Source organism: Odocoileus virginianus, unplaced genomic scaffold (genome assembly GCF_023699985.2).
Source record: "Odocoileus virginianus isolate 20LAN1187 ecotype Illinois unplaced genomic scaffold, Ovbor_1.2 Unplaced_Contig_8, whole genome shotgun sequence".
NCBI classification, from domain to species: domain Eukaryota; kingdom Metazoa; phylum Chordata; class Mammalia; order Artiodactyla; family Cervidae; genus Odocoileus; species Odocoileus virginianus.
Genome location: NW_027224325.1, coordinates 2,032,915 through 2,060,783, shown reverse-complemented (window position 1 = coordinate 2,060,783; position 27,869 = coordinate 2,032,915). Strand labels below are relative to the sequence as shown.

The 27,869-nt window shown below is 49.2% G+C and overlaps 1 protein-coding gene across 6 annotated transcripts; it reads left to right on the top strand.

The window, feature by feature from the left end:
- The first annotated feature begins 888 nt into the window (after positions 1–888).
- MOV10 (Mov10 RNA helicase) lies at positions 889–27,586 on the top strand. Of its 6 annotated transcripts, none has more exons than XM_020871528.2 (21): positions 889–968; positions 1,088–1,289; positions 16,657–16,920; positions 17,195–17,430; positions 17,617–17,875; positions 19,196–19,330; positions 19,953–20,121; positions 21,117–21,271; positions 21,537–21,713; positions 21,820–21,967; positions 22,624–22,782; positions 23,040–23,143; positions 23,313–23,410; positions 23,504–23,720; positions 24,834–24,951; positions 25,163–25,354; positions 25,572–25,646; positions 26,509–26,634; positions 26,718–26,806; positions 27,184–27,305; positions 27,390–27,586. In XM_020871528.2, the coding sequence occupies exons 2-21, from the start codon at positions 1,153–1,155 to the stop codon at positions 27,479–27,481; spliced, it is 3,072 nt and encodes a 1,023-aa protein (XP_020727187.1). In that variant the 5' UTR covers positions 889–968; positions 1,088–1,152; the 3' UTR covers positions 27,482–27,586. The 6 variants fall into 6 exon arrangements, with proteins under 6 accessions (XP_020727187.1, XP_020727184.1, XP_020727189.1 ...); XM_020871525.2 differs by having other exon boundaries at positions 896–968; positions 1,058–1,289; XM_020871537.2 differs by lacking the exon at positions 889–968 and adding an exon at positions 14,898–15,039 and having other exon boundaries at positions 1,202–1,289; positions 16,717–16,920.
- Positions 27,587–27,869: the final 283 nt, after the last annotated feature.

Here is a 27,869-nt window from a genome sequence, read left to right as displayed (position 1 = left end):
TACAGGGAATGACTTTGGAGAACACCACCACCTTGGATATATTGGAAACCGGTATTTTTGTTTAAAGGTTTTTTAAATGTAACTTTTATGATCTTTGTCCGATCCTAGTCAGTGTGTTTTTGTTACTCCAGTTGATAAGCAGATGATGAGGCTTTTTTTAGGTTTGTTGTTGTACCCCCACCCCCTTTAGTTTGTCTTAACTATCCCTCTTCCGAAGCTTCTTTTATTAATACTTCTCTTCCTGGTACCGATGCTGTAGCTATTAACCATTTATTGCCTAATCTAACAGTCTCTTGCTCTCCAGAAGCTAATATTTTGATGACTGGGGCAATCCTTAGCTAAACACGAGTAACAATTAAAAGTAATGCAGCATGGGGTGCATTAAGTGCCCAAATATGTGGCTTAAAGGCTAGGGATCGCCAGCCTTTCCACATAACGAAGCCTTTGTGACAGAAAAAGTAATGAACTCTTCGTCCCGGCAAATCCCCCTGTTCCTCCCTCCCACGCGTACACACCTTTATCAGAGACACTCGGTTCTTCCCCCAAACTTCTCTCACGCCTTCCTCCTAGCGTCTGCAAGCCGGAGAAGGGAAAATGGGGGAGGGGGGCGTGCCTCTCGCTTCCGTACTTGCCTGTGTCCCAGGCCGTCTGGGGGAGGTGTTGGATGAGCTGCCCCAGTCCAGCCGCAGCCGACCCAGGTCCCAGCCCCTGCCCTTTGCTCCCCTGCTTTTCAATCAGTCGCGAAGCCCTGGGAGATGGGCGTGGGAGTTGTCCAAACTGAGGCTAGGAAGTCCTCCCGGACTGTTCAGGGGGCCCCAGGCGATAGCCACGTTCAGATTCTGGCTGAAAGCCAGGGGAGGGAGCTTGGGGTAAGGGGAGGGCCCTGAGGGAGGGGTCAGACTCCTTAGCAAAGAGTTAATAGGAAGAGGGGGAGGGGATAGGACGAAGAGACCGAAGGGAAGGCTCAGGTAGGAAAAGAACCGAAGAGGGAAACCTGGTGGGGGGAGAAGGGGTCCTGCCGGATCTGGGGTCGGAGTTGGGACTTTCTCCCCTGCAGCACCCTCACCCTAAGACCGCCAACTTCCAGCAGCGGCGGCGACTTTCAGTTTCATTTCTACGAACCCTCCTGCCTGGGCCGCAGTCGCCGCCGCGATGCCCAGTAAGTTCAGCTGCCGGCAGCTCCGGGAGACGGGCCAGAGATTCGAGAATTTCCTGGTCGATCGGGGACAGGACAGGGAGACAGATCGCGAGCGGCTGAGGACCATTTATAACCAGGACTTCAAGACCAGGTACGGGCCGGCCCACTCCCTGGCCCCGAAACGCGGGCCCAGCTTACCGCCGCGACCCCCGCGGCGGGGCCACCCTTCCCGCCCCGGGGCGCGGCAGAACGGCAGCTCCCCCAGTGGCTCCGGCGGGTCCCGGGGCCGCGCAGCGCCCCCTCCTGCGCGGTGCCCACGCCCCGCCCGCGCCGCCCGCGCCGCCCGTGCCGCCAGCATCCCACCCGCTCTGCCCCTGCCGGGCCCCTGCGCCGAGTCCGGGCGGAGAACCTCCCCCACAGCCTGCTCCCCCGGCGGCGGCGCTGGACACGTCTGGGGGAGCCGGGTGCTGCGCCCACGCGCCGCCCGCGGGGGTTGGAGGCTGAGGGTGGGACGCGCTCGGCGTGGGGGAAGGGAGCTCGGGAGGGAGCCCGGGCTTTGCAGAAGAGCGGGGAACGAGCTGCCTGCTGGGGGCTGCCCGCCCTGGCGCGAGCTTTGCGGAGCCCTCCGCCCCTTCATTGAGGCGCTGTTTCCTCGGGGGTTCACTATCCCAAAGAGCTGAAGAGACCCAGTGTGGGAGGGAGAGTCTCAGGGAGCTCGGGGAAGAAGGAAAGGGCACCAAGTGCGTACGTACCAAACCTCCATTAGCACCTGTGGCTTCTCCATGGAGACCCGCGCGGGGCCGGTCTCCTCGAGGCCCCTTCTCATCCTGTGGCTAAAGGCTGTTTGGTCCTCCTTTCCTGTTCCCATTCAATTGAAAATCAAAGAGACTTCTCCCTGTCAAACCACAGAATTGTGCTTCAAAAACATCTCTAGCAACAGGCTGCAGTCTTGGGGTCTTGGGCCGAAGACCAAGAAACATTTTAACAGGGATAAATGTAAAGACTTAAATAAATACTGGGTGGTGGGAATTTAGGCTTACTAACAGACCTCTTGAAAAAGACTTTGGGTTTCAGTAGACCAAAAGGCGGGTATGGCTGCTTAAAGAGCCAAAGAAGTGTTAGACTGTGTTTATAGAAGTGTGGTTTGGGGTGGGGGGCAGGAGGTAAGTGATTCTCCAGGTTTACCGGATCTTTTCTGGAATATTGTTTTCAGTAATGAGTGTCACGTTTTAAGAGGGACATTGTTTGTTTGTTTGTTTGTTTGTTTGTTTGTTTAAGAGGGACATTTAACGGGTTTGACTAGCACCTAAAGGAGCAAAGACGCTGACCTGTTTTATGTCCCCACACTGTGCTGGGCACTGGGGAATATAAAGATGGAAAATACATAATGCCAGGGGAGCAGGAGGGGCTGTGAAACATACAGTATGCTGTAATAATAAAATAGCATGAGGACTATAATACAGATAATAAGGAAAATGCTGGAGGAAAATAAAAAGAGAACAATTACCATTGAGTCACATCATCAACACTTCACATCCATGAATTTACCTGTGTCCAAAAAAATAGGTAAAACGCGACTGAACAAAAGTTGACTACTTCTTTGGGCTCTGTTAAAGAGACTCTCATTCTGATGCTTGTTTCAATGGTGAGGAAGACTATTCGAGACTATTGCAGTAGGTACTGCCATGGGAGGAGCTCTTGCTCAATCTCTCAATACAGCAAAGACAGCTGGGATTTATAGCCAAAAGCAGAGTGAGGGGGTCTTGAATGAAGAATCACTCAGAGACAGCATTAAGGGTGTGGGGGTGGGGCAAAGGTGAAGACTAAGGCAGAAGAGGGTTCAGAGGGGCCTGACTGAAGGTTCCTTAAAGAAAGAGTCTTTGTCATCTCTACATCAAAGTTACACAATATGTTCTAAAACTTAGGGAAAACCGGCTTTGTCAGATAGCCACAAACAGGCATATAGGAAACCACATATACCATACATTTTGAGTGAATCTAAGGGATTTCAAAAGTAATTTTTTTAGTATGTACTTGTTTTTAGGCGAGTAAGATACAACTCCCCTGTAGTTATTAGGGAATTCAATGGAGAAGGTGGCATTGACCTTGTCCTTTGCTTTGAAGGCTAGATAGCACTTTAGTACTTGGAGGAGGAGGAAAGGCTTCTATGTTGATTCATTCTTTTTGTGAAACCCTGTCAAAGAAATGGAGAAATGCTGGCCTTGAAAAGAGAAAAGTTGGAGAGGACAAGGTAGTTATTGGTGAATATTTTAAAGACTGTCCTGAGGGGAAAGGATTATACTTTGGTGTCATTCCAGAAGACAGAACTGAGTTCACTCAACATGGCCTACTCGGGGAATTCCTCGGTGACCTAGTGGTTAGGATTCCGGGCTTTCACTGCACTTGCTCAGTTTCAGCCCCTGGTTGGTTAAGTGAGATGCTGCAAACTGAGTGAATTAACATAGCACATAGCCCCCCCTAAAAAAAAAACCACCCCCACCATCCACGAGGTGGAAGAGACTTCTGTTCTGACTAGAGAGAACTTTCTTGTGCTGTGACCTCAACCCTCATCCACCCAATGGAAATTTATTGCTTCTCTGGGCTCTCATTGCTCCTTCTTCGAAGCTTAGTTATAGCTGGATGTCACCCTACCTTGTGTTAGAGCTCGCATCTCTCCACCAGACTGTAGAACCTCTGAACACAGGGACAGGCCTTTCATCATGTTGGTGCCTTCCCTCAGTCTCCAGCATAGAGCCTTGTATGTATTAGATGCTCAGTAGATGCTTCCAGAATCTAATAGAGCTAGTAAGTAGAGTTAATCTGCAAGAGAAAAGGTTGTAGGGGAGCTTTAGCAAGTCACCCTGTATCAGGAATTCTGGGGCACTGCCTCCACTGAGAATAGGTCCCTTCCAGCTATTAATAGGTTATTTTATAATGTTATGAAGTACCCTGCTCAAATATATTTAATGGGGGCTCTACCATTTGCCTGAGTCCTGGTTCCTGCCTCTAAAGAGTGTAGGCTAGTTAGTAGGGAGTGGCAGATGTGTAGATAAACATGTCATTCCGAGCTTTAGGAGCTAGTATCATGTTTCCGTAGCTGGAGTTCAAATTCTGACTCTGCCACCTACTAGTTGCATTTGATTTTAACCACGTATCTAAATTTCCCTAACTATTAAGTGTGTAAAATACTGCCTTTCTCTCAGTTGTGTGAGGCCAAAATAAAATATCATAGGTAAGGCATTTCCCCTAGTAACAGAGTGCATGGGCTTTAGAAGTGGCAGCTATCATTAACATTGCTGGTTAGGAGTCCGTTATGGAATAAGCACTGGCATCACGAAAAAGTTTCTGAGGAGACGATTCTTGCCTTGGGCAAGAGGCTCATTCTTTTATTTAACAAATGTTGGCTGAATGTCTCCTATGAGCAAAGCAAAACTGTGAGTTGCTATAGATAAACAGAAAGAACCTAACTAAGGAAGAAGGAGGCAATTAAAGACAAATACTTAAAAAAAAAATATTTAACTACTGTTCTGATAAGTACTTGTGAGAAAAAGCCCAGGATGCAGAACCAGAAGTTTCTGGAGAAGGTGATGTTTGAGCAGAATCTCGAATGATAAATGGAGTTAGCAGGTGTAAGACAAGGGGAGAGCAGTCCAGGCAGAGGAAGTAGCACCTCCAAGGCTGGGCGTGAACTGTGAACAGGTGACGTGAGGTCAGAGGCAGCAGGGGCTGGATTGGGTAGGCCATTGTGGGCCATGGGGAGGTGATGCGAGGTTTTTGTTTTTAATCTTAACAGAAATAGGAAAGCACAGAAAGTTGCAAAGCAGGACACCGAGAGAATCAGTGATCTTTCAGTTTTCAGAAAGATCACTCTGGACCTCTCTCCACAGTAAAACTTCACATTTTATTTTTAGTCACTCAGTCAGTTCAGTCGCTCAGTCGTGTCCGACTCTTTGCGACCCCATGGACTGCAGCACACCAAACTTCCCTATCTCCCGGAGTTTGTTCAAATTCATGTCCATTGAGTCAGTGATGTCATCCAACCATCTCATCCTCTGTCATCCCCTTCTCCTTGCTTTCAGTCTTTCCCAGCATCAGGGTCTTTCCCAATGAGTCAGCCCTTAGCATCTGGTGGCCAAAGTATTGCAGCTTCAGCATCAGTTCTTCAGATGAATATTCAGGACTGATTTCCTTTAAGATTGACTGGTTGGACCTCCTTGCTGTCCAAAGGACTCTCAAGAGTCTTCTCCAACACCACAGTTCAAAAGCATCAATTCTTCAGCACTCAGCTTTTTTATAGTCCAACTCTCACATCCATACATGACTACTGGCAAAACCATAGCTTTGACTAGATGGACCTTTGTTGGCACAGCAGTTGTCTCTGCTTTTTAATATGGGGTCTGGTATACACAGCTTTCACAGAACAGTATGTGTCCTTAAAACAAAGCTTAGCCTCATTCCCTACCTTCTGATATTTTTTATTCTAGTTTACTTCAATTGTACAAAAGCCCTGGTCTGGTCTTTACCCATTAATGAGAGTTGCAATCCAGTTTGTAAAACATAGAACTAGAAGTCCCATTAAGATCACTTCTTAGGTAGCTAGTCAGACAAGAGCAGGTCCTGCCCCATTCTGGATAGGGCCATCTCCCCCCCACCCCCACCCCCCACACCTGGATACTGATGACCAGAACACACCCAGACATCCTCCCTTTTTTCGTTAGGAACTGCTAAGTTTCCAGCCAGTTTTAGGACCAAGCAAGATGTCAGGAACACAGTAGGGCTTTTCAAACCACCATCACCAGTTGGCTCAGGTGCACCAAGACCTGAGAGGTGACAATAAATCAGCATTGCAATTTTTGTGTACCTCCCCCCCCCCCCCACAGGTTTTGCTTTGGTACTTATGGGTAAGCACCTGCACATGAGAAAAGTTATATAACCTAAAGCTATCAATCAATTTTTCAGTCAGATAACTCAGGACACCAGGAAGGACTTTCCACCCTTTTATTAAAATCTACCCTACCCTCACTGCGGGGCTGCTTCTGGTTCCCAGACAGCCGACTCTTCTACCTTCTCGAGAGTATACTTTTGCTTCACCTAAGCAAAAGCTGCTTGAAACTGCTTTGTGTCTCTCAGTTGAATTCTTTGCCTCAGGAGGACAAGAACTGAGGAATGGCTGTTCTGCCAGTAACAATCTGATACTGTATTTTGAAATACCATTCCTCAGGCTAGTAGGCTTTCCTGAACCAGGTCTAAAAAATTAGTCATCTCCCACCTAACAAACAACAGGGACCAGGGGCAGGGCATTACACACCCAGGATATCCAACTGCAGCAGAAAAGTCTGGAGGGGGAGTGCGGTGGTACAATAGCTGGGATGGCTGAGATGCCATTTAGAAAGGTTGTGGTGTGGGGACCTGTTCTTCAGTTTCTTCCCTAAAATGGAATGATAATAGTTGCTGCCTCAAAGGGTTGTTGTGAGGAGTAAATGAGATAATGCAAGTTGCTTCTTAGAACAGCACGTAGTAAGTGCTTAATAAATGTTTGTTGTTGTTGTTAATGGTGGAGCGTTCAGGAGAGCCGTATTAAAGGGTTAGACTTAGTCCTGTAGTCTGTGGAGTCATTAGTTGGGGGAAATGACCTGATGGTAAAGAATCTGGTTGCAATGCAGGAGATCCAGGCTTGATCCCTGGGTCAGGAGGCGATCCCTGGCTCACGAAGATCCCCTGGAGAGGGGAATGGCAACCCACTGCAGTATTCTTGCCTAGGAAATCCCATGGACAGAGAAGTCTAGTGGGCTACAGTCCATGGGGTTGCAAAGGAGTTGACATTACTGAGTGACTAACACTTTCACTTCCTGCTGACTCTTAAGGAATAGACCATTAGAGAGGTGTGGAGTCAGAAGCAGGAGGAATAGTTCATAAGGCTTGGGAAAATGATAAGATCAAGCAGTTCATAGGAGAAATATAAATAACTAATAAACAGAAGGAAAGATACTTGATTATGCTAGTGATCAGGGAAATGAAAATGTAAACAAGGTACCATTCATTTGAGCAAGCTCCGGGAGTTGGTGATGGACAGAGGATGCCTGGCGTGCTGCAGTTCATGGGGTCGCAAAGAGTCAGACACAACTGAGGAACTGAAGTGAGCTGAACCATTCATTTGCTTATCAGATTGTCAAAAGTTTAAAGGAGTGAAGGTTTCTGATGTTAGGGTCTAGGAATGGGGTTTTCTCAATTCTTTTCAGTGAGAATGTAAGTTTGTACAACTTGTTTAGAGCACAATTTGGCAGAACTTATCAAAGTAAAGGGGGCTTCCCAGCTGTCTCAGTGGAAAAGAATCTGCTTGCCAATGCAGGAGCCACAGAGACCTGGGTCTGATACCTGGGTTCGGAAGATCCTCTGGAGGAAGAAATGGCAATTCACTAGTATTCTGACTTGGAAAATTCCATAGACAGAGGAGCCTGGTGGGCTACAATCCATGGGATCCCAAAGAGTCGGACACAACTAAGCAACTAACAACATTAACAGTATTTCTTATGTGAATACAAATCTCAAGGACTTTGCTGGTGGTCCAGTGGTTGACCACAGTTTAAATGCAGGGGCGCACACACATCAAAGTAAAGCTTCATTCTCTCTGACCCAGAAGGATGGTTATTGTAACATTTGAAATAGCCAAAAATCGTTGGCAGCCTAGCTGTCTATTGCTGAACAAATAGTTAAACCCACCACAATGCATTCATACTGTGCTATCCTTTGCCACCATTCAAAAGAGCCAGGTGGCTTGGTAAGATGTTGTCCTGGTGTCCATGGTGGTGAAAGAAGTCTGTTACAGAATAGTATATGTAGCACACAAAATATATGTGTTAAAAATATATATTTTTTTAATGCAAGGAAAAGAGCCTGGAGAGGTATACATCAAACAGTTAAAGTGTTAGTCGCTCGATCATGTCTGACTCTTTGCCACCCCATGGACTGTAGCTTGCCAGGCTCCTCTGTCCATGAATTTTCCAGGCAAGAATACTGGAGTGGGTAGCCATTCCCTTCTCCAGAAGATCTTCCCAACCCAGGTCTCCCGCATTGCAGGCAGATTCTTTACTGGCAAACAGTTAAGCAGATAGTTGAGAGTGAAAGAGTGGGAACCCTTAATGTTTTTTGTCAGGTAATGAAGGCAAAAGGAGAAGTGGGTGGCAGAGGATGAGATGATTAGATAGCATCACCAACTCAGTGGACATGAATCTGAGCAAACTCCAGGAGATAGTGAAGGACAGGGGAGCCTGGCATGCTGCAGTCCATGGGGTTGCAGAGTCAGACACAACTTTGAAACTGAGCACACAGGTACCTCTGATATCAGCATCCCACCTACATTGCCACATCCTGTTCCACACTCAGGTAACTCATATCAATTAGGGCATTTTTGTTATTGTTATATTTTATTATTTTTTTATTGTTGTATTTTAAAAGTATCATGTTATACACATTTTCCATCTCCCGATTTTCTTACTCGTCAATACATCATGGAAATGACTCCTAATTGTCTGGTATATTCTTATAATTGCATTATTGGGTTTTTTTCCTCAACATCTTATGACAGATTTCAAACATAATGAAAAGTTAAAATAATTTGACATTTAACAACTATATACGCTTGTTACTGAACACAGATTGGTGTGCCCCACGCATATATGACGCCAAACAGACCAAACTTTCGTAGCAGAGAAAGGGTTATTACAGGGCCAAGCAAAAGAAAACAGGTGATTTAGGCAGCTCCCTGAGGGTTTTCTGGGAGAAGTTGTTACAGGCAAAATTTGGAATGAGGGCTGCAGGGTGTGTGACTTTCTTCTGGTTGGCTGGTGGTGAGGTCACGGGGTGGTGCTCCGGGAATATTATGCTCTGCCTGAAGCTACTGTCATCCACCTGGGTGGTGGCCTTAGTTCCTAGCTTGCAAAGCTATTGTTATGTGTATTCCTTGAGGAGGAAATAGGACCCTGCCCCGAGGCTGCACTATTGTTTCTAAACTGGGAACCCCCCACATCCCCCTACACCCCCCTTCCCCACCTTGTTTCTGCATTTCCCTCTGTTCCCTGATTAGCAACTGTTTGAATCTGCCCCTTGGAACTCTGGGAAGGTCAAGGAGGCTGAAAGAAGTCTATTTCTACAAAGAAGCCGCACAGGCTTTTGTGCCCTGGAGGGCACCTCACCTGGATTTCTTTTTTTGTTGTTTTTAATTGCACTGAATTTTAATTGAAAACATTAAAACAGCCTGACTACTTATAATGAATTACAAAACTTTGATAGTTAAATTGTACAGTCATTTATGAAGCTTTTATCCTTCATTATTTTGTAGACCTGAAGGAAACTTTGCATGCTTCTGTTTTCAGTTCTCCATTTCAGAGGAAGTTTGTGAAGACAAGGTCCAAACTATTTATAAATTAAAACCCAACAGAGAAATGAAACAGAGGGAGAACAAAATCTATACACGGCTGAGCATAGGTGTTTTTTAGCTCATGTTTTGTATAGGAAAAGGTAAGAACTAAAAAATGTAAAGTGATCCATTTTCAAAAATAGCTAGCTTTGAGTGACAGATTGCTGGTGTAATAGCCATACAGTTACAAAACTGGGAAGGTGGGATGCCTAGGATTTTTCACCCGAGGTTCACCCTATTGGTGAATTCAAAACATAAAACGGAAGGACATGCACAGGAAAGGAGGAGCCAGCCCATAAAGAGAGAGAGAACAAACCTAGGTGACTTCCGGGAATATTGTTCACCGCATAGTACTCCAGTGAGGAACTGGGAGAGGGGCTTCCATGTTAGGATAACTTGCTTTGTGTAAGGACTGTGGGTGTGCCTGCCCATCAGACACCTGATCTCGCAACACCACAAAGCTTGGCTTTCCGCTCTACCTCATGCCTCCAAGTCCATTCTTGAGTTTGGACTGGTGAGCATGTTTCTCACAGAAAACTAGTTCACATGTGACATGTGAATCCCCATGGACAGAGGAGTCTGGCGGGCTACAGTCCATGAGGCTGCAAAGAGTCGGACTTAGCGACTAAACACCAACAGTACATCTTATATGAATATAAATCACAGTGAGTTCCCCGGCAGTCCAGTGGTTATAAGACTGTCAGATGAAACACAGCAGATGCAGTAGTAAAACCCGAGTCATGAAAACCCCAATCAGTTACCTTTAGCATGCCTCTCTTCTTTCCCCTTTTTTCTTTTCTTCTATGCTCGAGTCTTGAGCAGGTACCCACTTGAGAGGGTGCTGGCGATAAATAGGCCACGGAGGAAGTGTCAGCAAATCCAGCCATGACTATGTGGACAGTCCGCCCTAACTGTTCAGCCAGGTACCCATAGATAAATCCAACTATTGCAGAAAAAAGAAAATTCCCTGATACATCTGTTTGGCTAGCTTCTGGTCCTTGTAACCCATTGGCAGAGGCAGTAGGCATAGTTGCTCCAACAAGTCTGGTTCTGAAAGCGGGTGGCGGAGTGAGGGCGGCCAAGACTCAGGGACAGTAGGGTCCGAGGTCAGCTTCTGAGTCCAACTCTGTGGGCCTGCAGAGCAGGGGGGTGCAATGGCCACTCACCTAGATTTCTTGATTAGTATTTGACACATGCCTGCCCATCCATCTGTCTTGCTATATTTATCTTGCACCATGTGAGGATCTTAGTTCCCTGACCAGGGGTGAACTAGTGCCCCCTGCGGTGAAATTGTGGAGTCTTAACCACTGGACTAACAGGGATGTCCCCATCTAGCTGTCTTAATTTGTTTGATGCATTTCATAATAAGTTACAGATACCAGTACAGTTCACTCCTGAGCACTTCAGCATGATTGTTGTTATTATAACTATTGATCTAAGAGTTTAAAATTTGTTTACAATGGGGTTTTTTTTTTGTACCACTCTGCACAGCTTGTGTGATCTTAGTGCCCAAATCAGGGACTGAACCCACTCCGTAGGCAGTAAGAAGGCAAAATCCTAACCACTGGACCACCAGGGAATTCACATGTTTACCTTTTTTTTTTTTAAAGTAAAATTTACCTACAGTGAAATAGGCAAGATTTCAAGGGTCCCTGAATTCATATACCTGCGTGCAACACCCTATCAAGATATAAATCGTAACATCACCCCCAAAAGTTCCTTCATCTCCTGTCCTATTTAGTCCTCACCTTTACCCACCCAGTATCCACTGCTCTGATCTTTTTTTCTTTTTTATGAGATACTATCCATTCTAGAACTTTATTTAATGGAATCAGATAGTATATACTCTTTTATGTAAGGCATCTTTTGTTCAGCATAATATGTTTGAGATTCACACATGTTGTTCTGTGTATCAGTGGTTTCTTTTTATCACCAATATTTTACTACCAATTCTTCTGGTATTCTTTTACCAGCAGTATTTCTTATGGGCTTTCCTGGTGGCTCAGTGGTAAAGAATCAGCCTGCCAAGCAGGAGACTTGGGTTCGATCCCTGGGTCAGTAAGATCCCCTGGAGAAGGAAATGGCAACCCATTCCAGCATTCTTGCCTGGAGAATCCCCTGGACAGAGGAGTCTGGCGGGCTACAGTCCATGAGGCTGCAAATAGTCGGACTTAGCAACTAAACACCAACAGTATATCTTATATGAATATAAATCACAGGGAGTTCCCTGGCAGTCCAGTGGTTAAGACTCCATGCTTCCAATGCAAAGGGCTTGGGTTAGATCCTTGGTCCAGGAATTAAGATCCCACATGCAGCTCACTTGGCCAAGGTGGGGGGAAAAAAAAAAAAAAAAAAATATATATATATATATATATATATGCACACGTGCATGCTAAGTCACTTCCATCATGTCTGACTCTTGTGACCCTATGGACTGTATAGCCTGTCAGGCTCCTCCGTCCATGGGATTCTCCAGGCAAGAATACTGGAGTGGGTTGCCATGCTGACCCAGGGATTAAACTCATAGCTCATGCATTGTAGGCAGATTCTTTACCGCTAAGCCAACATGGAAGCATATGTGTGTGTGTATATATATGTATATATATATATATATATATAGCATTTTTATTCAAAATAGCCCCAAACTGAAAACAATGACCTTGAAACCCTGATAGATATACATGTCCTGGAGACTATGATCTTGGGCAAATTGCTTAACCTCTTTTTTTGGTAGTTGCCAGCAAAGTCTTCTTTAGAATGGTCTTCTGGTGTGACCTTGCCTGCGATTGGACTGTCCAAGTTTGGACAATACATATAACCTGACACTTGATATTCCAGGCCGTCGCACAGTATTGCTGGCAGCCAGAGGTTCAGTGTTTGCATTGTTAACCTGTTTCTTCTATAAAATAACAGTCTGGAATTGCTTGATACTTCTTTCACCCATTCTCCGGGCAAGTCCTTACTGAATAAATACCAGTGGTAGGTCTACACTAGATGTTACATTTTTTATGAATTTTTATTTCATGAACAATGTAATAATATTTTTATTAAAAATCAGAGTATTATGTTTGGGCTTTACAAGAAACCATCAAACCTTTTTCTACAGTGATGTACTGTTTTATAGTCCATCCAACAATGCAGGAGCATTCTGGTATTTTTGTATCCTTGTCAACATTTGGTGTTGACAACCTTTTACGTTTTAGTCTTTCAAATGGATGTGATGCATTCTTTTAAATAGCTGTCTGATATTCTGTGGTACGAGTGTTTACAGCTTATTCAGCTATCTCCCTATGGATGGACATTTGTTTTCAATTCTTGGCCAATATGAAGGACTTTAGAATGGGCCTCCTTGCACATATGTTCTTATATGTTGGTATGTTTCTTTTGCATGGATACATTCCCGTGAATTAAAGGATACCTCCATATCAAATGTTAGGAGATAGATGTTGCTGGATTGTTTTCCAAATGGTTGTAATATTTCCCCTTTCTATCAGCAGTGTATGAGAGTTTTCTTTCCCACATAGTAAGATATGTTGTGACTGTCTTCTTTTTTGTCAGTCTCATGGAAACAAAATGATACTTCATTTTTACTTTCATTTGCATCTCTCTATTTTTGGAGTATTTTTTCTTACCCCTGAGTCATCAGTTTGCTCTTTAAGTTGAATATTCTGTTTTTCTATTGAATTGTTCATCTTTTTTTCCCTTGAAATCCAAATGACTAGATTTATAATGCAAGAATTGGTGCTTTTTTTCAACAAGTATGTACTGTTTGTGATTTCTAAAAAAAATTATTATTTTTTTTTTTTTTTAATTTTTATGGTTGTCACCTTAGACCAAGTGAACTTGGGTAGTGGTAATAGACATGAAGAATAATTTGAAAGCTATTAATACTTAGGTGGTAATACCTTTCTCCTGGAGGAGAGTATGGCAACCCATTTGCCTGGAGGATCCCTTGGAGAGAGGAGCCTGGCAGGCTACAGTCCATGGGGTTACAAAGAGTCAGACACATCTAATGTGACTTAGCACACAGGCATAGCACCTATCATAGAAGCTGTAAAACTTGCAGAGTTCCTCCTGCTCATGTGTCCATGCAGAAGCTTCCAAAGATGGACGGTTTCACCTTTAAATTGTACTTTGGGCTTCTCTTAAAAGCCAGATCTGGCCATCTTGGGCCTGGTAACCTCTTTCTAGAAATGAGTAGCATTTCTTCCTTTTAGACAGGATTTGTGCTCCTGGGTTTGCTCAGTCCCCTCAGGGTCCTGTTTTCTCTCTACCACTAAGCTGAGAGCTCCAGGGTGTTTCAGGGCACCTGAGCTTTTGTTTGTTTAGACTTGTTTAGTCCCTCAGTTGCATCTGACTCTTCTGTGACCCCATGGACTGTGACCCACCAGACTCCTCTGTCCACAGGATTTTCCAGGCAAGAATACTGGAGTGGGTTGCCATTTCATTCAGGGGATCTTTCCAATCCGGGGATCAAACCCATGTTTCCTGCATTGCAGCTGCTTTCTTTGCCACCAGGGAAGCCCCCTGAGCCACCAGGGAAGCCCCTGGTTAGAGTCATAGAGTATTCACTTAAGAAGGACGTGTGTAATCCTTCTGCTAATGACTCAGGTCCTATACGAGGACCGGAGATGACTGCAGGTATCAAAGATAGGTGTGGAGTCTGGCGTCTGCTGCCATTTGAGTGTGTGCCGATTCATGGAACTTAATGGCTCACTGGCCACGGGGCCCTGGTGAAAGTTACCAGGGTTAATTTCAGCCCCTTTGCCTCAGCCCCTCAGCAGCAGCTGAGCCTGATACCTGATTGTAAGACTTCCTCCTGGTTCTCTTCCCTCTCCAGGAGCTTCCTGCTCTGTTTTCTATTCCTCCCTGGGTTGTGCTGGCCTCAGTGGTCCTCAGACGACTCACTCCCTGGGAAGATCCTGAACACTTCCATAGTTGTAAATACTATTGACATCTCCCTATTTTTAGGGTATGCTTTGACTTTGACCCGAGTTCTCAGCTTTTGATTCATGGAGCTAGCTGCCTGTGGACCATGGGATCTCAGATTGACCATGTCCTCCAGATCTATATGTCCCTCCAGCCTCCTCCTCCTCCTGTGTCTCCCTCCTATCTCAGGAATAGTCCCTGAAGCCAAGACACTGCTTTCGGTATTGTCCTTGACTCCTCCCTCTTCCCAGCCTACATTTGCTCTCCTGTCTGAAACCAAAATCTGCTAATTGTTTATTCTAAATATCAGATCTGTCTCCTCTTCCATCCTGACCACTGCCTTGTTCGGACCCTTGTCAACTTTGAATTGGACGGTTGCAATGGCCTTCTTCTAACTGGTCTCCCTGCCTACAGTCTTGCCTCCAGCAAATCCATCCTCCATTCCTGATGCCTGGGTGATCTGAAATGCAAATATGATCTTGCCACTCCCCTGCTTAAAACCCACCAACATGGGGTGGTTGTGTAACCACAGTGTAGCCTCTGGTGCAGGCTGGAAGTAAGTTACTACTCTTAACTACTACTGCTGCTACTAGTATTACTATTACTACTAATAGGATACTAATAATAGTAGCTAACATTTCTTGAGCATTTTCTATTGTGTTTTCACATGATTTACTATCTTTGTAAGACAAATCAGAGCCAATTCAAAGTTTTCTGAATGGCATCACTCACTTGCATGGAGGGAGGGAGAGGGGCAGAGTTATAGGCAGGGGGCACCAGGGAAATGTCCATAACCATAAATGATCTTATTTTATGCTGGTGAGTGACCATGCTGGTTGAGCCTTAATAGTTCAACAGGGATGGCCATGGTTCCTAGGAACTAGGATTTGCTTTCATTCCCCTCAAAGCACGGAGGGAGGGTGGTCAGCTGTCCAGAGCGTGAATGTGTCTATGACGTGTCACATGTGGGGATGTCCTCTGGCCCTTAATTGCCTGTAAAGGAGGAGAGCTGCTGGCCTTCAGGGTCAGGTGCAGGCTTCATGGCTTGGCATGCAAAACTATGCGAGACCTGGTCCCTGCCCACCTCTGCTGCCTCCTGCCAATCCCTCCTTGCACTCTTCACTCTAGTACAACCAGACTGGATGTGATACTAATCATAGTGCGCCTTACTGAGATCTTATGTGCCAAGCACTGGGCTAAGTGGACACTGCAGTGCTTGTCTCTCCTGTGATCCACACAACCACCCCGGGAGATAAGTCTGCTGTTATCCCCATTTTATAGAGGAGCAAAGTGAGGCTCTGTGAGGTACAGTGACCCAAGGTGACCCAGTTAGTGTCAGAGTGGGTGGTCCCCCCAGCTTACCCCACTCGCACCCCCATACCTCGGCTCACACGCTGTGCTCCATCCTGTACTTGAATGACACCCATTCATCCTTCAGGACTCAGTTCTGACGCGGTTTCCTTGGGAAGCCGCCAAGTCTGAGCTCCTCCCCTCTGAGCTCCAGGCAGGGGCTGGAATTAATGTGTTCCCTCCATGCTCCTCAAAGCCTCTTTGAACCCCCAGCATCTAGCACAGTGTCTGGCACATAACAGGTCTCTGTAAGTGTTTGTCGAGTTGACTAAACTGAATTCCAGGCGCTGAACCTTGGGGTTATTGTCCTTCTGACCAGTTTTCCCTGTCTTCACCTTCTCTAGGCCCAAACAAGCTATTTGATCTCTGGAGAAGGATCCTTTCCCTTCCTGCTTGGGTTCTACCTGCACCCTCTGACTTCGGGGGGACACTGCTGTCTGATCAGCCACCTTGCCCACACACCCTGGACACCTGCACTCTCTGCCCCTCTCACTCCTCACCAGCGGGCTGGACCTGGGATGCACCCCCCACCACCACCCTACCAATCAGCTTTTTCGGCTTCCCTCTCTGCCTTAACTCTTTCTGCTTCAGTATTATATCTTTTCTGTCCCAAATTGCCCCCACCCTGCCCCAGATCTTCATTTCTTACTCTCTCTTCCCTTAGTCCTCCATCTCAACAGCCCACTATTGGACTTTTCTCCGCAGAAGTGCAACGTCCACCACCTGCTGCTTGTTTAAAATGATCACATTTAGTCTTGGGGAGGGTCCGCTTGCCTTCCCTGAAAACATTAAAAAGTCCTGCTGTCCCGTCTGTCCCACACAGACGCCCTCCCCAGCTTGCCGCCCCTGGCCCTCACTCCCCAGTCTCCTCTGCTCCCGGCAGCTTTGGGACCCCTGCCCCTGGCTTCTCCTCCATGCTGTATGGAATGAAGATTGCCAATCTGGCCTACGTCACCAAGACCCGAGTCAGGTTCTTCGGGCTCGACCGCTGGGCCGACGTGTGGTTCCCAGAAAAGAGGAGAATGAAGCCGGGGTTGGAAATGAGCAAACACCACAGGTCACTGCTAGCCACTATCTTTCATGACAGGTGTGCTTGTGTGTGATGGGGTGTGCAAGAGGGGCCTGGGCGTGTGGGAAACTGTGTGACTGGGGCTTGCCTCGGCTTGGTGGGGGGCGGGGTGGGGGCTCCCTCCTGCAAGGATTGAGGGGAGGGCAGGGGAGGAGCTAGTTGGGGAGTGGGTTTCCTGAGCATGGCTGGCACTTGGCCATCCTCCCCATTCTGTGATTTTTCCCGAGGGCAACTCCCAGTCCTGTCTGCTCCTGCCCCAGCCCTGCCCGCCCTTGACTCCTGCTCTCCCCAGGGCTGAGTATATGCATGGGAAACATGGGGTGAATGTGGAAGTCCAGGGGCCCCACGAAGCCCGAGATGGACAACTCCTTATCCGCCTGGATTTGAACCGCAAGGAGGTGCTGACCCTCAGGCTTCGGAATGGAGGAACCCAGCCTGTCACCCTCACCCACCTCTTCCCGTTCTGCCGGACCCCCCAGTTTTCCTTCTGCAATGGAGACCGGGAGCTGCCCTGCCTCCTGGGCCCAGGTGAGTGGGTTCTCAAAGAGCCTCTGGTGGGCGGAGGCCTGCCCTAGGAGGGTCTGTTGCTTCAGGAATGTGCTGTTGCAGGCTGGTGGGGCTTGCCTTGGGGTAGGGGCCATCGGGGATGTCAGGGTTGGGATGCTCCTGGGCAGCTCCCTCCCCAACCCACCTCACTCAGCTGTATTCTCCTAGGTGAATGCTATGAGCTCCATGTTCATTGTAAGACCAGCTTTGTGGGCTACTTCCCAGCCACAGTGCTCTGGGAGCTGCTGGGCCCTGGAGAGCCGGGCTCAGAAGGAGCTGGCACTTTCTACATCGCCCGCTTCTTAGCCGCCGTGGCCCACAGTCCCCTAGCGGCACAGCTGAAACCCACGACTCCCTTCAAGCGGCGCCAGGTCACTAGAAACCCTGTGGTGACCAGCCGAATAGAGGAAGGAGAGAGACCCGACCGGTAAGTCCTCCATCCAACCCAGACCCCGGGGTCGGGTGGGGGGGGGGGTCCCCTCCCCACATCACTGTGTGGGCATTTGAGAAGAACACAGAGCCCCCTTTCCTAACAGTGAGTTCTTAACTCTTCCAGACCTCAGAGACCTTTTCTAAGAAGGAAAGGATACAAGGACAGTGTGAAAAAGTTCCAAGTGTTTTTGACTGTATGATGGATTGTCAGGCAGCCAGGGTGGTCATGTTTCTCTCTCTCTCTCCCTCTCTCCCCTTCCCCCTCATAACAGCTTTGTTGAAACAACTTGCATACTATACAATTCATTCCTTTAAAGTGTACAATTCTGTGATTTCTTTAGCATATTCACAGATAGGTCCTATCATCATCTCAATCCATTTTAGAACATTTCATCACCCCCAAAAGGAGCGCATACCCTTTAGTTATCCCCCGTTTTGCCACCACCCCGCCTCCTAGCCCTCACCAACCACTCATGTACGTTCTATAGATTTCCGTCTTCTGGACATGTCATATGAATGGAATCATATGTGTAGACATCTCTTTTTAACATGTCCAGGTGTTCACAAAATACTGAGCTATAAAAGCAAACTGTGAGACCACTGCACTCTTTCTGCTTTTAGCAGAATTTTAGCAGAATTCCCCCATGTATAGGGGAATTCTGTGCGGGTCCAGTGGTTAGAACTTCGCACTTTTACTGCAGGGGGCACAAGTTCTATCTGTCCTAGGGAACTAAGATCCCACAAACCATGCAGTGCAGCCAAGAAGTTAATTAATTGGCTAATTAACTTAAAATATATTTGTATAATACATGTTGACAAAGAAAAATGTCTGGAAGGCTACATATCAAGAAGTTAACAGTGGTTATCCCTGGATGGTGAGCATGTTGTTTATTTACCCATTTATTTATTACCTATTTTCTGATTTTTTTTTTCTCTAATGAACATGTATTGTTTATATATGTATATGTATATAGATAACTTCACAGCTTGTGGGACCCTAGTTCCCCAACCAGGGATCAAAGACAGACCCTCCTCTGCCATGGAAGTGTGGGGTCCTAACCACTAGACTGCCAGGGAATTCCATATATTATATATAATTTTTTTTTAATGCTTTCAAGTATCATGCTTTCTAAAAATGAAAATGGTCCAGTCTTGGCATGAGCAGCTTCATGAGACAGGGCAAAGGCTACTGACCCCTTTCAGCAATAGTACTGAAGCAGTGCTTTGTGCATCCCCCAGGGAAGGGCCTTCTCAGAGTCTCTGAAGGAGAGGGGTCTCTGTGTTTGTAATAGCCTTTCTTGTCCCCCTCCTGCAGTGCTAAGAACTATGACCTGGAGTTCAGTTTGCCACTGGGAACATACTACCCGCCCCCCCGCCTCAGACAGCTGCTCCCCCTCCTCCTTCAGGGAACAAGTATTTTCACTGCCCCGAAGGAGGTTGCTGAGATCAAGTAAGTACCATCCCTCTGCACCCTCCACACTCTTTATGCGTTTCTTTTCTGCTCACTTCTTGCTTCTGCCCCTTGCCTCTGTCCTCGGCCTCCCATGCTCAGTTCATTCACCCCCTTACTGGCCAACACACCATGTGCCAGGCTGCATTCAAGGTGAATCACTGACGTGGTGGCCCTGACATTGTAGCTGGGGAAAGTGAGCATTTCTCATCTTATCTTGCGTAGTGATGAGTACTATGAAGAACTAACTAAAGTTAAAGCAGAGTAAGGGGTGGGCTGTCCTGTTTTGCAGAGGACAGCTCGTCCTGGCCTCTTCAAGGAGGTGACATTTGAGCAGAGAATAACATTTGAATGAGGTGAGGGTATGAGTCATAGGAGGATCGCTGAGAGAGGATGTTTCCGGCTCCAGGATCCACAACGCAGGTCTGAGGTTGGCGGGCAGGGACTGCCTTCTTAGAGGCCCCTGACCCCCATCTGCTTCTCTGCTCTTCTAGTCTTCCCTGATTCCTGACGTTTTCATAGTCTCGGGGCTGCAGAGGGAGAGGTGCTCCGGGACGTGGGGTTTGCCTGACCCATCCTGTTCCTGTCCTTCCCCTCCCACCTCCCCACCCATCACTGCCAGGGCCCAGCTGCAGACAGCCCTGAAGTGGAGGAACTACGAGGTGAAGCTCCGGCTGCTGCTGCACCTGGAGGAGCTACAGATGGAGCACGACATCCGGCACTATGACCTGGAGTCGGTGCCCATGACCTGGGACCCCATAGACCGGAACCCCCGTCTGCTCACGTTGGAGGTCAGGGCTTGGATCGGTAGTAGGGAGGATGGACTCAAGTTAGCCAGCCCACAGACTGTGGGCAGAACAAAAGGATAATGACGCTGTTCCTGTCCCAGAAGGCTTGGCAAGGAGCAGAGTAGGCATCTGGACCCCTGAAAGAGGTGTCAGAGCAGGGTAATAGGGAAGACTAGGGTTTTAGCCCAGACTTTGCTATCACTTGGCTCTGTGACCTTAGGCAAGTCTTTGGCTATCTCTGGGCCTTAGTTCGCTCTCCTGAAAAGCATGGAGCTGAACTAGATGGTTCGTGTTCTTTTTATTTGTTTGGGTTTTTTGGCTGCGCTGGATCGTCATTGCAGTCTGCAGGCTTTTCTTGTTGCAGGGTGCAGGCTTAGTTGCCCTGCAGCATGTGGGATCCTCGTTCCCCGCACTGGGGATCGAACCTGAGTCCCCTGCATTGGAAGGTGGATTCTTAACCTCTAGACCACCAGGGAAGTCCGGAAGATAATTCTTAGAGACCTCTCCAGCTCTCAGATGTTGAGTGTGTATACATAAGTCCAGAATTGCACATGAGAACGGATTCCTGCACCCATGTGCTGAGAAAGGCACCAAGTGAGAAGAGATAGCAAGTGAGGATGATCAGGGAAAGTTTCCTGCAGGAACTGACTTTTGAACAAGATTTTTTTTTTTTTTAACAAGATTTTAAAGGCAGAGTAGAAACTGAACTGGCCAAGAGGGCAGGTGGACTTACTGGGAAGCTGACCTCTGGGTTTTGAAATCGTGCCCTGGAGGGTTGCCAGGATTCCTCTCAGCATCTCTGAGCGCCTTGGGCAAACTTGTCCCTTCCCCATCTCCCCTGACTCCTGCCCTGCCTGGTGGAAGAGGAAAGAAGCAAAGCTCCCTGAACCCCAGGGTAGAGGTGGATCGTCAGACCTTGTGTCTCAGGAGCGGGGGTCTCAGTGGGCCTTCCACTGATCATCTCGGGCTAGAAGCTTGCTGGTGCTTTTGCTTCCTAGGTTCCTGGGGTGGCTGAGAGCCGCCCCTCCGTGCTGCGGGGTGACCACCTATTTGCTGTTTTGTCCTCCGAGACACATCACGAGGACCCTGTCACCTACAAGGGCTTTGTGCACAAGGTGGAATTGGACCGGGTCAAGCTGAGTTTTTCCACCAAGTAGGTGTTGAGGGAACCCTGAGCTATAGGAAGGTCTGCAGATGGCCCCAAAGGCCAAGGGAGGAGGGTGCTTCTCCCCGGAGTGAGCGGGACCCCAGGGACAGAGCAGGGGGGACCCTGAGGTGCCTCAGCAGCTTCCTCTCCTAGAGGATTGCTTGGAGGTCTAGGAAAGAGAGTGGGGTTGGGGTAGATGGACAGAGTCCTGGCCTTTTATTGCCCACCCCTCCTTACTGGAATGCTTCCCCCTCTCTTTCCCTTCCCAAAGCCTCCTGAGCCGCTTTGTGGATGGGCTGACTTTCAAGGTGAACTTCACTTTCAACCGCCAGCCCCTGCGGGTGCAGCACCGTGCCCTGGAGCTGACGGGGCGCTGGCCACTTGAGCCCGTGCTCTTCCCGGTGGCCTCACGTGGAGTCCTGCTGCTGCCCTCAGATGTGAAGCTCAAGTGAGACTGGGCAGGGGCTCCAGGGCCACTTGAAGTATGGGTGTAGGGGATGCGGTCAGGGAGGCTTCTGGGACTTGACAACATCATGTTTGTGGCACTCTGCCAGGCTGTACGACCGGAGTCTGGAGTCAAACCCAGAGCAGTTTCAGGCCATGAAGCACATCGTTATGGGCACCACCCGCCCCGCCCCCTACATCATCTTTGGGCCTCCGGGCACGGGCAAGACTGTCACCCTAGTGGAAGCCATCAAGCAGGTGGGGCCTGAGCCTACAGTCTATGGCCTACATTCTGAGTCCCCCTGGAACCAAGCAGCTGTCCACAGGTTCTGCTTCCCTCCAGCTAGCTGGCACCAAGGGCCAGTGTGGCTTTGAGCACTGTGTGCACGTTTAATATTGCACGGCTCACGCTGCAGTTCATGTCTCTGTCTTTGTTGTGTTCAGTCGCTCAGCCGTGTAGGACTGACCCCACGGACTGCAGCACGCCAAGCTTCCCTGGCCTTCACCATTTTCCAGAGCTTGCTCAAACTTGTGTCAATTCAGTCAGTGATGCCATCCAACCATCTCGTCCTCTGTCATCCCCTTCTCCTGCCTTCTATCTTTCCCAGCATCAGGGTCTTTTCCAGTGAGTCAGCTCTTCGCATCAGGTGGCCAAAGTGTTGGAGCTTCAGCATCAGTCATGGTAGCCTTTTATATTTACTGCAGCAGTTTTCTAGCATAAAGTCCTGTTTAGACTGCAGTGGGTTGGGGATCAGAACTTGCCTTTTTAGTCACTCCCTCCCTAGCAATGGGAGAGAGATGCCACACTGCGCCAGCCTGAGTCACAACCACACTTCTGTGCACCGCCCCCCACCCCTCAACCCCCACCCGGAGACCAGAAGCTGCTTCCCACACTGTGCTTATCCCCACCCCAGGTGGTGAAGCACTTGCCCAAAGCCCACATCCTGGCCTGCGCTCCGTCCAACTCAGGGGCCGATCTCCTCTGTCAGCGCCTCCGGGTCCACCTGCCCAGCTCCATCTACCGCCTCCTGGCGCCCAGCAGGGATATCCACCTGGTCCCTGAGGACATCAAGGTACCTGGGGAAGGCCAGCAGCCGAGGGCCAGCGGGTGCTGCTCTGGGTAAACACTAGGGTCAGGAAACTAGGAGACCTGCATTCTGAGATACTCACTGTGTGACCTTGGGTGGGTCAGGTGCTCTCTCTGGGCTTCAGTTTCAGTTGTGTGTAAAGTGAGAGAAAGTAAATAAAATTGCCTGGGGGCCCCAGAGCCAGAGTGAGGGTGAAATTGGTGGTGGAGCCAAGCTGACTCCTTTCCCTGCCCAACCCTCAGCCCTGTTGTAACTGGGATGCAAAGAAGGGAGATTTTGTATTTCCTTCAAAGAAGAAGCTGCAGGAATATCGCGTCTTAATTACCACGCTCATCACTGCCAGCAGGTGGGAAGTGTGTGTGTGTGTATCTCTTAATAGTGTGTTAAGTAAAGAGGTGGCAGGCCGGGAAAATGGGGAAGGATGGTTCCTGGGGAGTTGCGGAGAGGGCTGGCCTAGGTAAGCATTCAGGTTTGACAATCTGGGTGTGACCCCTGCCTGGCCTGACACCTCCCAGGTTGGTCTCGGCCCAGTTTCCCATCGATCACTTCACACACATCTTCATCGACGAGGCTGGCCATGCCATGGAGCCAGAGAGCCTGGTGGCCATAGCAGGTGAGGGGCTTGAGGGGGCTGCAAGTAGGCCCCACATGGCGTCAGAGAGGTCCCACCACACACCTTTCTCCCCATCATCCCCCCACTTTCCAGGGCTGATGGAAGTCAAGGAAGCAGACAACCCAGGAGGGCAGCTGGTGCTGGCAGGAGACCCCCGGCAGCTGGGGCCTGTGCTGCGTTGCCCGCTGACCCAGAAGCATGGGCTGGGGTACTCACTGCTGGAGCGGCTGCTCACCTTCAACGCCCTGTACAAGAAGGGCCCAGATGGCTATAACCCCCAGTTCATAACCAAGCTGCTGCGCAACTACAGGTAGCCCACACCCCCCACCAGCCCAGCTTAGCCTCCATCCCAGTCCTGTTGCTCAGAGACTACACAGTGCAGAAAGGCTGTAAACTGGAAGGTCTCCGCAGTCCCGTCACTGCTATTTGTAGGTGGTGTGACTTAGCAAGTGCCCTCACTCCAGAGCAGTTTGCCTATTTGTATATCAGAGGATGGTCAAGGGTTCCCAGACACTGGAATGTGTCTGAGGCAGGTCCCAGGAGAAGTTTCTAGGCAATCCAAGGAGAAATGAGAATAATACAGACAATGATTATTCAGGTTAAAGAGCTGTATACTTCCTTTAGTCAGTGAGTTCTTGCATCTGAAATGATCAGTTGAGTTCCTAGCTGAGTCCTCTAAGAATCTTTAGTTCCTTAGATGAGTCCACTAAGAATGCAATAAATGTTAGCTGTTGTGTTAGTGCTGCTTGTATTTGGGGATTTTTTTTTTTAGTTCTACCAGTTTATTGCTACCAACCCATCTCCCTCCACCCTCATGCACACATGCTCAGTCATGTGACCCCATGCACTGTAGCCCGCCAGGCTCCTCTGTCCATGGACTTTTCCAGGCAAGAATACTGGAGTGGGTTGCCATTTCCTTCTCCATATTTTTGGATTTAAACACATGATCTCATCCAGTAATGGTGATAGTCGGTGATGCATGATTTTGTGTTATCCTTCCTTGGCAAAATTGAGACTTTGAGAATGGGTCCCTGATTTCTTGGTGTTTTCTTTTAAATTTGAAGTCTGTGGACTGGATGCTTTCTGGAGCCACATTTGGTTCTGCTTTCTCTGCTTAACTCTGTGTGTGTTAGCCACTCAGTCATGTCCGACTCTTTGCGACCCCATGGGCTGTAGCCCACCAGGCTCCTCTCTCCATGGGATTTCCCAGGCAAGAATACTGGAGTGGGTTGCCATTTCCTTCTCCAGGGGATCTTCCGACCCAGGGATCGAAGTCAGGTCTCTTAGTACCCAGTTGCAAAAGCTGTAACTGAATGAGTCTGCTATGCAGTGGGCAGGACAGGATAGTGTGTGAGTGGGTGGAGGGGAGAGCCTGCCCCGGTCTGGTATTGCTCTTCCTTCCTCCTCCTCCTCCTCCTCCCAGGTCTCACCCCACCATCCTGGACGTTCCTAACCGGCTGTATTATGATGGGGAGCTGCAGGCCTGTGCAGATGTCGTTGACCGAGAGCGCTTCTGCCGCTGGGAGGGTCTGCCTCGACAGGTGAGGCTGAGCGGGGCTGGGGCTCAGGCTCCTCCCACCTGTACCCCAGCCTCCCTCTTACTGAGGGTCTGGGTAGCAGGAGTCTCTGAGTGGAGGCCACAAGCCCTGCCCTTTGTTACCTGGGATCCCCCATTCCCTGGAAGGGTTTGGGGGTGGAAGGGAAGGGAGTCAGGGAGGTCCAACTGAAGGTTTCCCCTAACCCTGTGTCCAGGACTTTCCCATCATCTTTCACGGTGTAATGGGCAAGGATGAGCGTGAGGGCAACAGCCCGTCCTTCTTCAACCCAGAAGAGGCTGCCACAGTGACTTCCTACCTGAAACAGCTCCTGGCCCCCTCCTCCAAGAAGGGCAAAGCCCGTCTGAGCCCCCGAAGTGTGGGCGTCATCTCCCCATACCGGAAGCAGGTCAGGCCCTCAGTTCCCATCAAGGGAACTTGCCCATACCTAGCCAGACCACTAGGCAGGGGCTCCAGCTCAGGCCTCTCTGCTGGCCCCATATCTCAGACAAGCTCAGAGGTCAGTTGTACCTCCTCTTTGCCCCCCAGCTCCCTGGCCTCCTGCCTGGCTCCCTCTTGTGCTGGGGTAATGGCAGGAGAGAAAGGCACCTGTCCCCATCTTCCAGGTGGAAAAAATCCGTTATTGCATCACCAAACTTGACAAGGAGCTTCGGGGACTAGACGACATCAAGGACTTGAAGGTGACCCTCACCACTGTTTCACACTCCTTCCCTGACTTCTGTTTCCCTCGCTCCCCCACTTCCAGACACCTGCTTGGGTCCCTGCCCTACTGCTCCTGGGATGGAACAGCCCCAGTCCCTGCCCCACCCTCACTGCCTGAGACCAACTTGGGCTTTCCCCTGCTGGAGATCCCAAGTTACAGGTCTGGGCTGGGGCCAGGAAGCCTGTGTGTTTAGCAATTACCCTGAAGGATTCTTAGGATCAGGCTGGTTTAAAGTCTTTGCTCTAAGGATAAAGTCCAGTCTCCCTATCCAGCCAGACCTGTCCTGTGATGACGTCCTCACTCACCTGTCCCACCCTGAGTCAGCTGACAGCCAGCTCCACTCTTTCTGAGATAAGAATCACCTGGAGAGCTTTTAGTGCTGCCAGCGCCAGGGTTCCACCCAACCAATTAACACAGCTATCTGGGTGCAGAGCCAGGCCAGTGGTCCTTTATGGCTCCTCAGGTGATCAGGGTTGAAAATGGGCACTTTATGAATTAGAGGCCTTTCCGGTGGAAATTCTGATTCAGGCTTTCTGGGGCCTAGAGTTACTTAACAAGTTACTAGAGTTACTTAAACAAGTACTGAGTGATTATCTTCAGGAAAGTCTGAAAAACTCTGCCGAGTTAGTATTCTTTGGAATCCTGTTCTCTTTGCTTAGAAGCCTTTCCAGTTCCCACCACTGTAACTGGATTCACTTTTCAGGTTTCAGCTAGCACAGCATAGTCCTTTCCTCTTCGCTGGCTCCCTCCACTGTAACAATTGTCCCCAGGCTCTGGTAGGCGGGGCAGGTTTCTGGTCCCCTGCTGAGTGCCTCCGGCCCTGCCTCCCTCCCCTCTAGGTGGGTTCTGTAGAAGAGTTTCAAGGCCAGGAACGCAGCGTCATCCTCATCTCCACCGTGCGGAGCAGCCAGAGCTTCGTGCAGCTGGATCTGGACTTTAACCTGGGTTTCCTCAAGAACCCCAAGGTTGGAGGGCTGGTGGGCTGGTGGGCACTCCTCCTTCCAGGGGGCCCTTCCCTGCTGTGACCCCCACCACCTCTTCTCACCAGAGGTTCAATGTGGCAGTGACCCGGGCCAAGGCTTTGCTCATCGTGGTGGGCAACCCGCTCCTGCTGGGCCACGACCCGGACTGGAAAGTGTGAGCATCCCACCCTCCGTCCCTCTTGATGGCTACAAGCCTGTTCAGTCACTAAGTCGTGTCCGACTCTTTGAGACCCCCTGAACTGCAACACACCAGGCTTCCCTGTCCTTCACTATCTCCCAGAGTCTGCTCAAATTCATGTCCACTGAGTCAGTAATGCCACCCCCTAGCCTAGGACAGCTGTAGTTTTATGAAGCACCCTTGGGGCTCAGGTAATCTTCCCATCTGTTTTATCTTAACATCTCCATTTGCCAAGGTTAAGCAACTTGCCCCCAGACATAGGCCAGTGTGCAGGACCCAGGCTGGGCCTCCAGCCGCTGCCGGCACTCAGCCAGCCCTGTGCAGCTGTGTATGAATGCTCCCGTACCCCACAGATTCCTGGAGTTCTGTAAGGAAAATGGGGGGTATACCGGGTGCCCCTTCCCTGCCAAACTGGACCTGCAGCAGGGGCAGAACTTACTCCAAGATCTGAGCAAACTCAGCCCCTCTACCTCAGGTATGGCTGGGCCAGGGTGGGCCAGAAGGGAGGCAGTGCTGCGGGGTAAGTGACTAAGACAAAGCTCACCCCCTCTCTTTCTAGGACCCAAAAGTCACGACTACCTCCCCCAGGAGCGGGAGGGTGAAGGGGGCCTGTCCCTGCAAGTGGAGCCAGAATGGAGGAATGAGCTCTGAAGACCGCCCACCTGACCCCATCCCCTGCTGCTCACAACAGGCTGCTAACAAGTGGGGGAAGGGGGAGGAAGTACCACTGAAAAAAAAATGTTATTCTTTGCCAAAGTCTCTTGTCTCCTCAGCCAGGCCCGGGCTTTCTAAACTCTCAAGATGACCCCAGAGGGGAAGGTGGAACTATCACACCCTGCCCAAGGCCAAACCCACCCCCATCCCCCCAACCCCCTTCCAGGGGAAGAAAGCCAATGGGAGGCAACAGAAGCCACCCACAGGCTTCTAAGTTTAGCCTATCCTCCAGACCACTCCCCTCACCCGCCTCCAAGGCCCAGAGCCAGGAATGACCTCATCCTTTTCTCCAAGACTCCACCCTGCCAGCCGGGAGTCCTGCCTT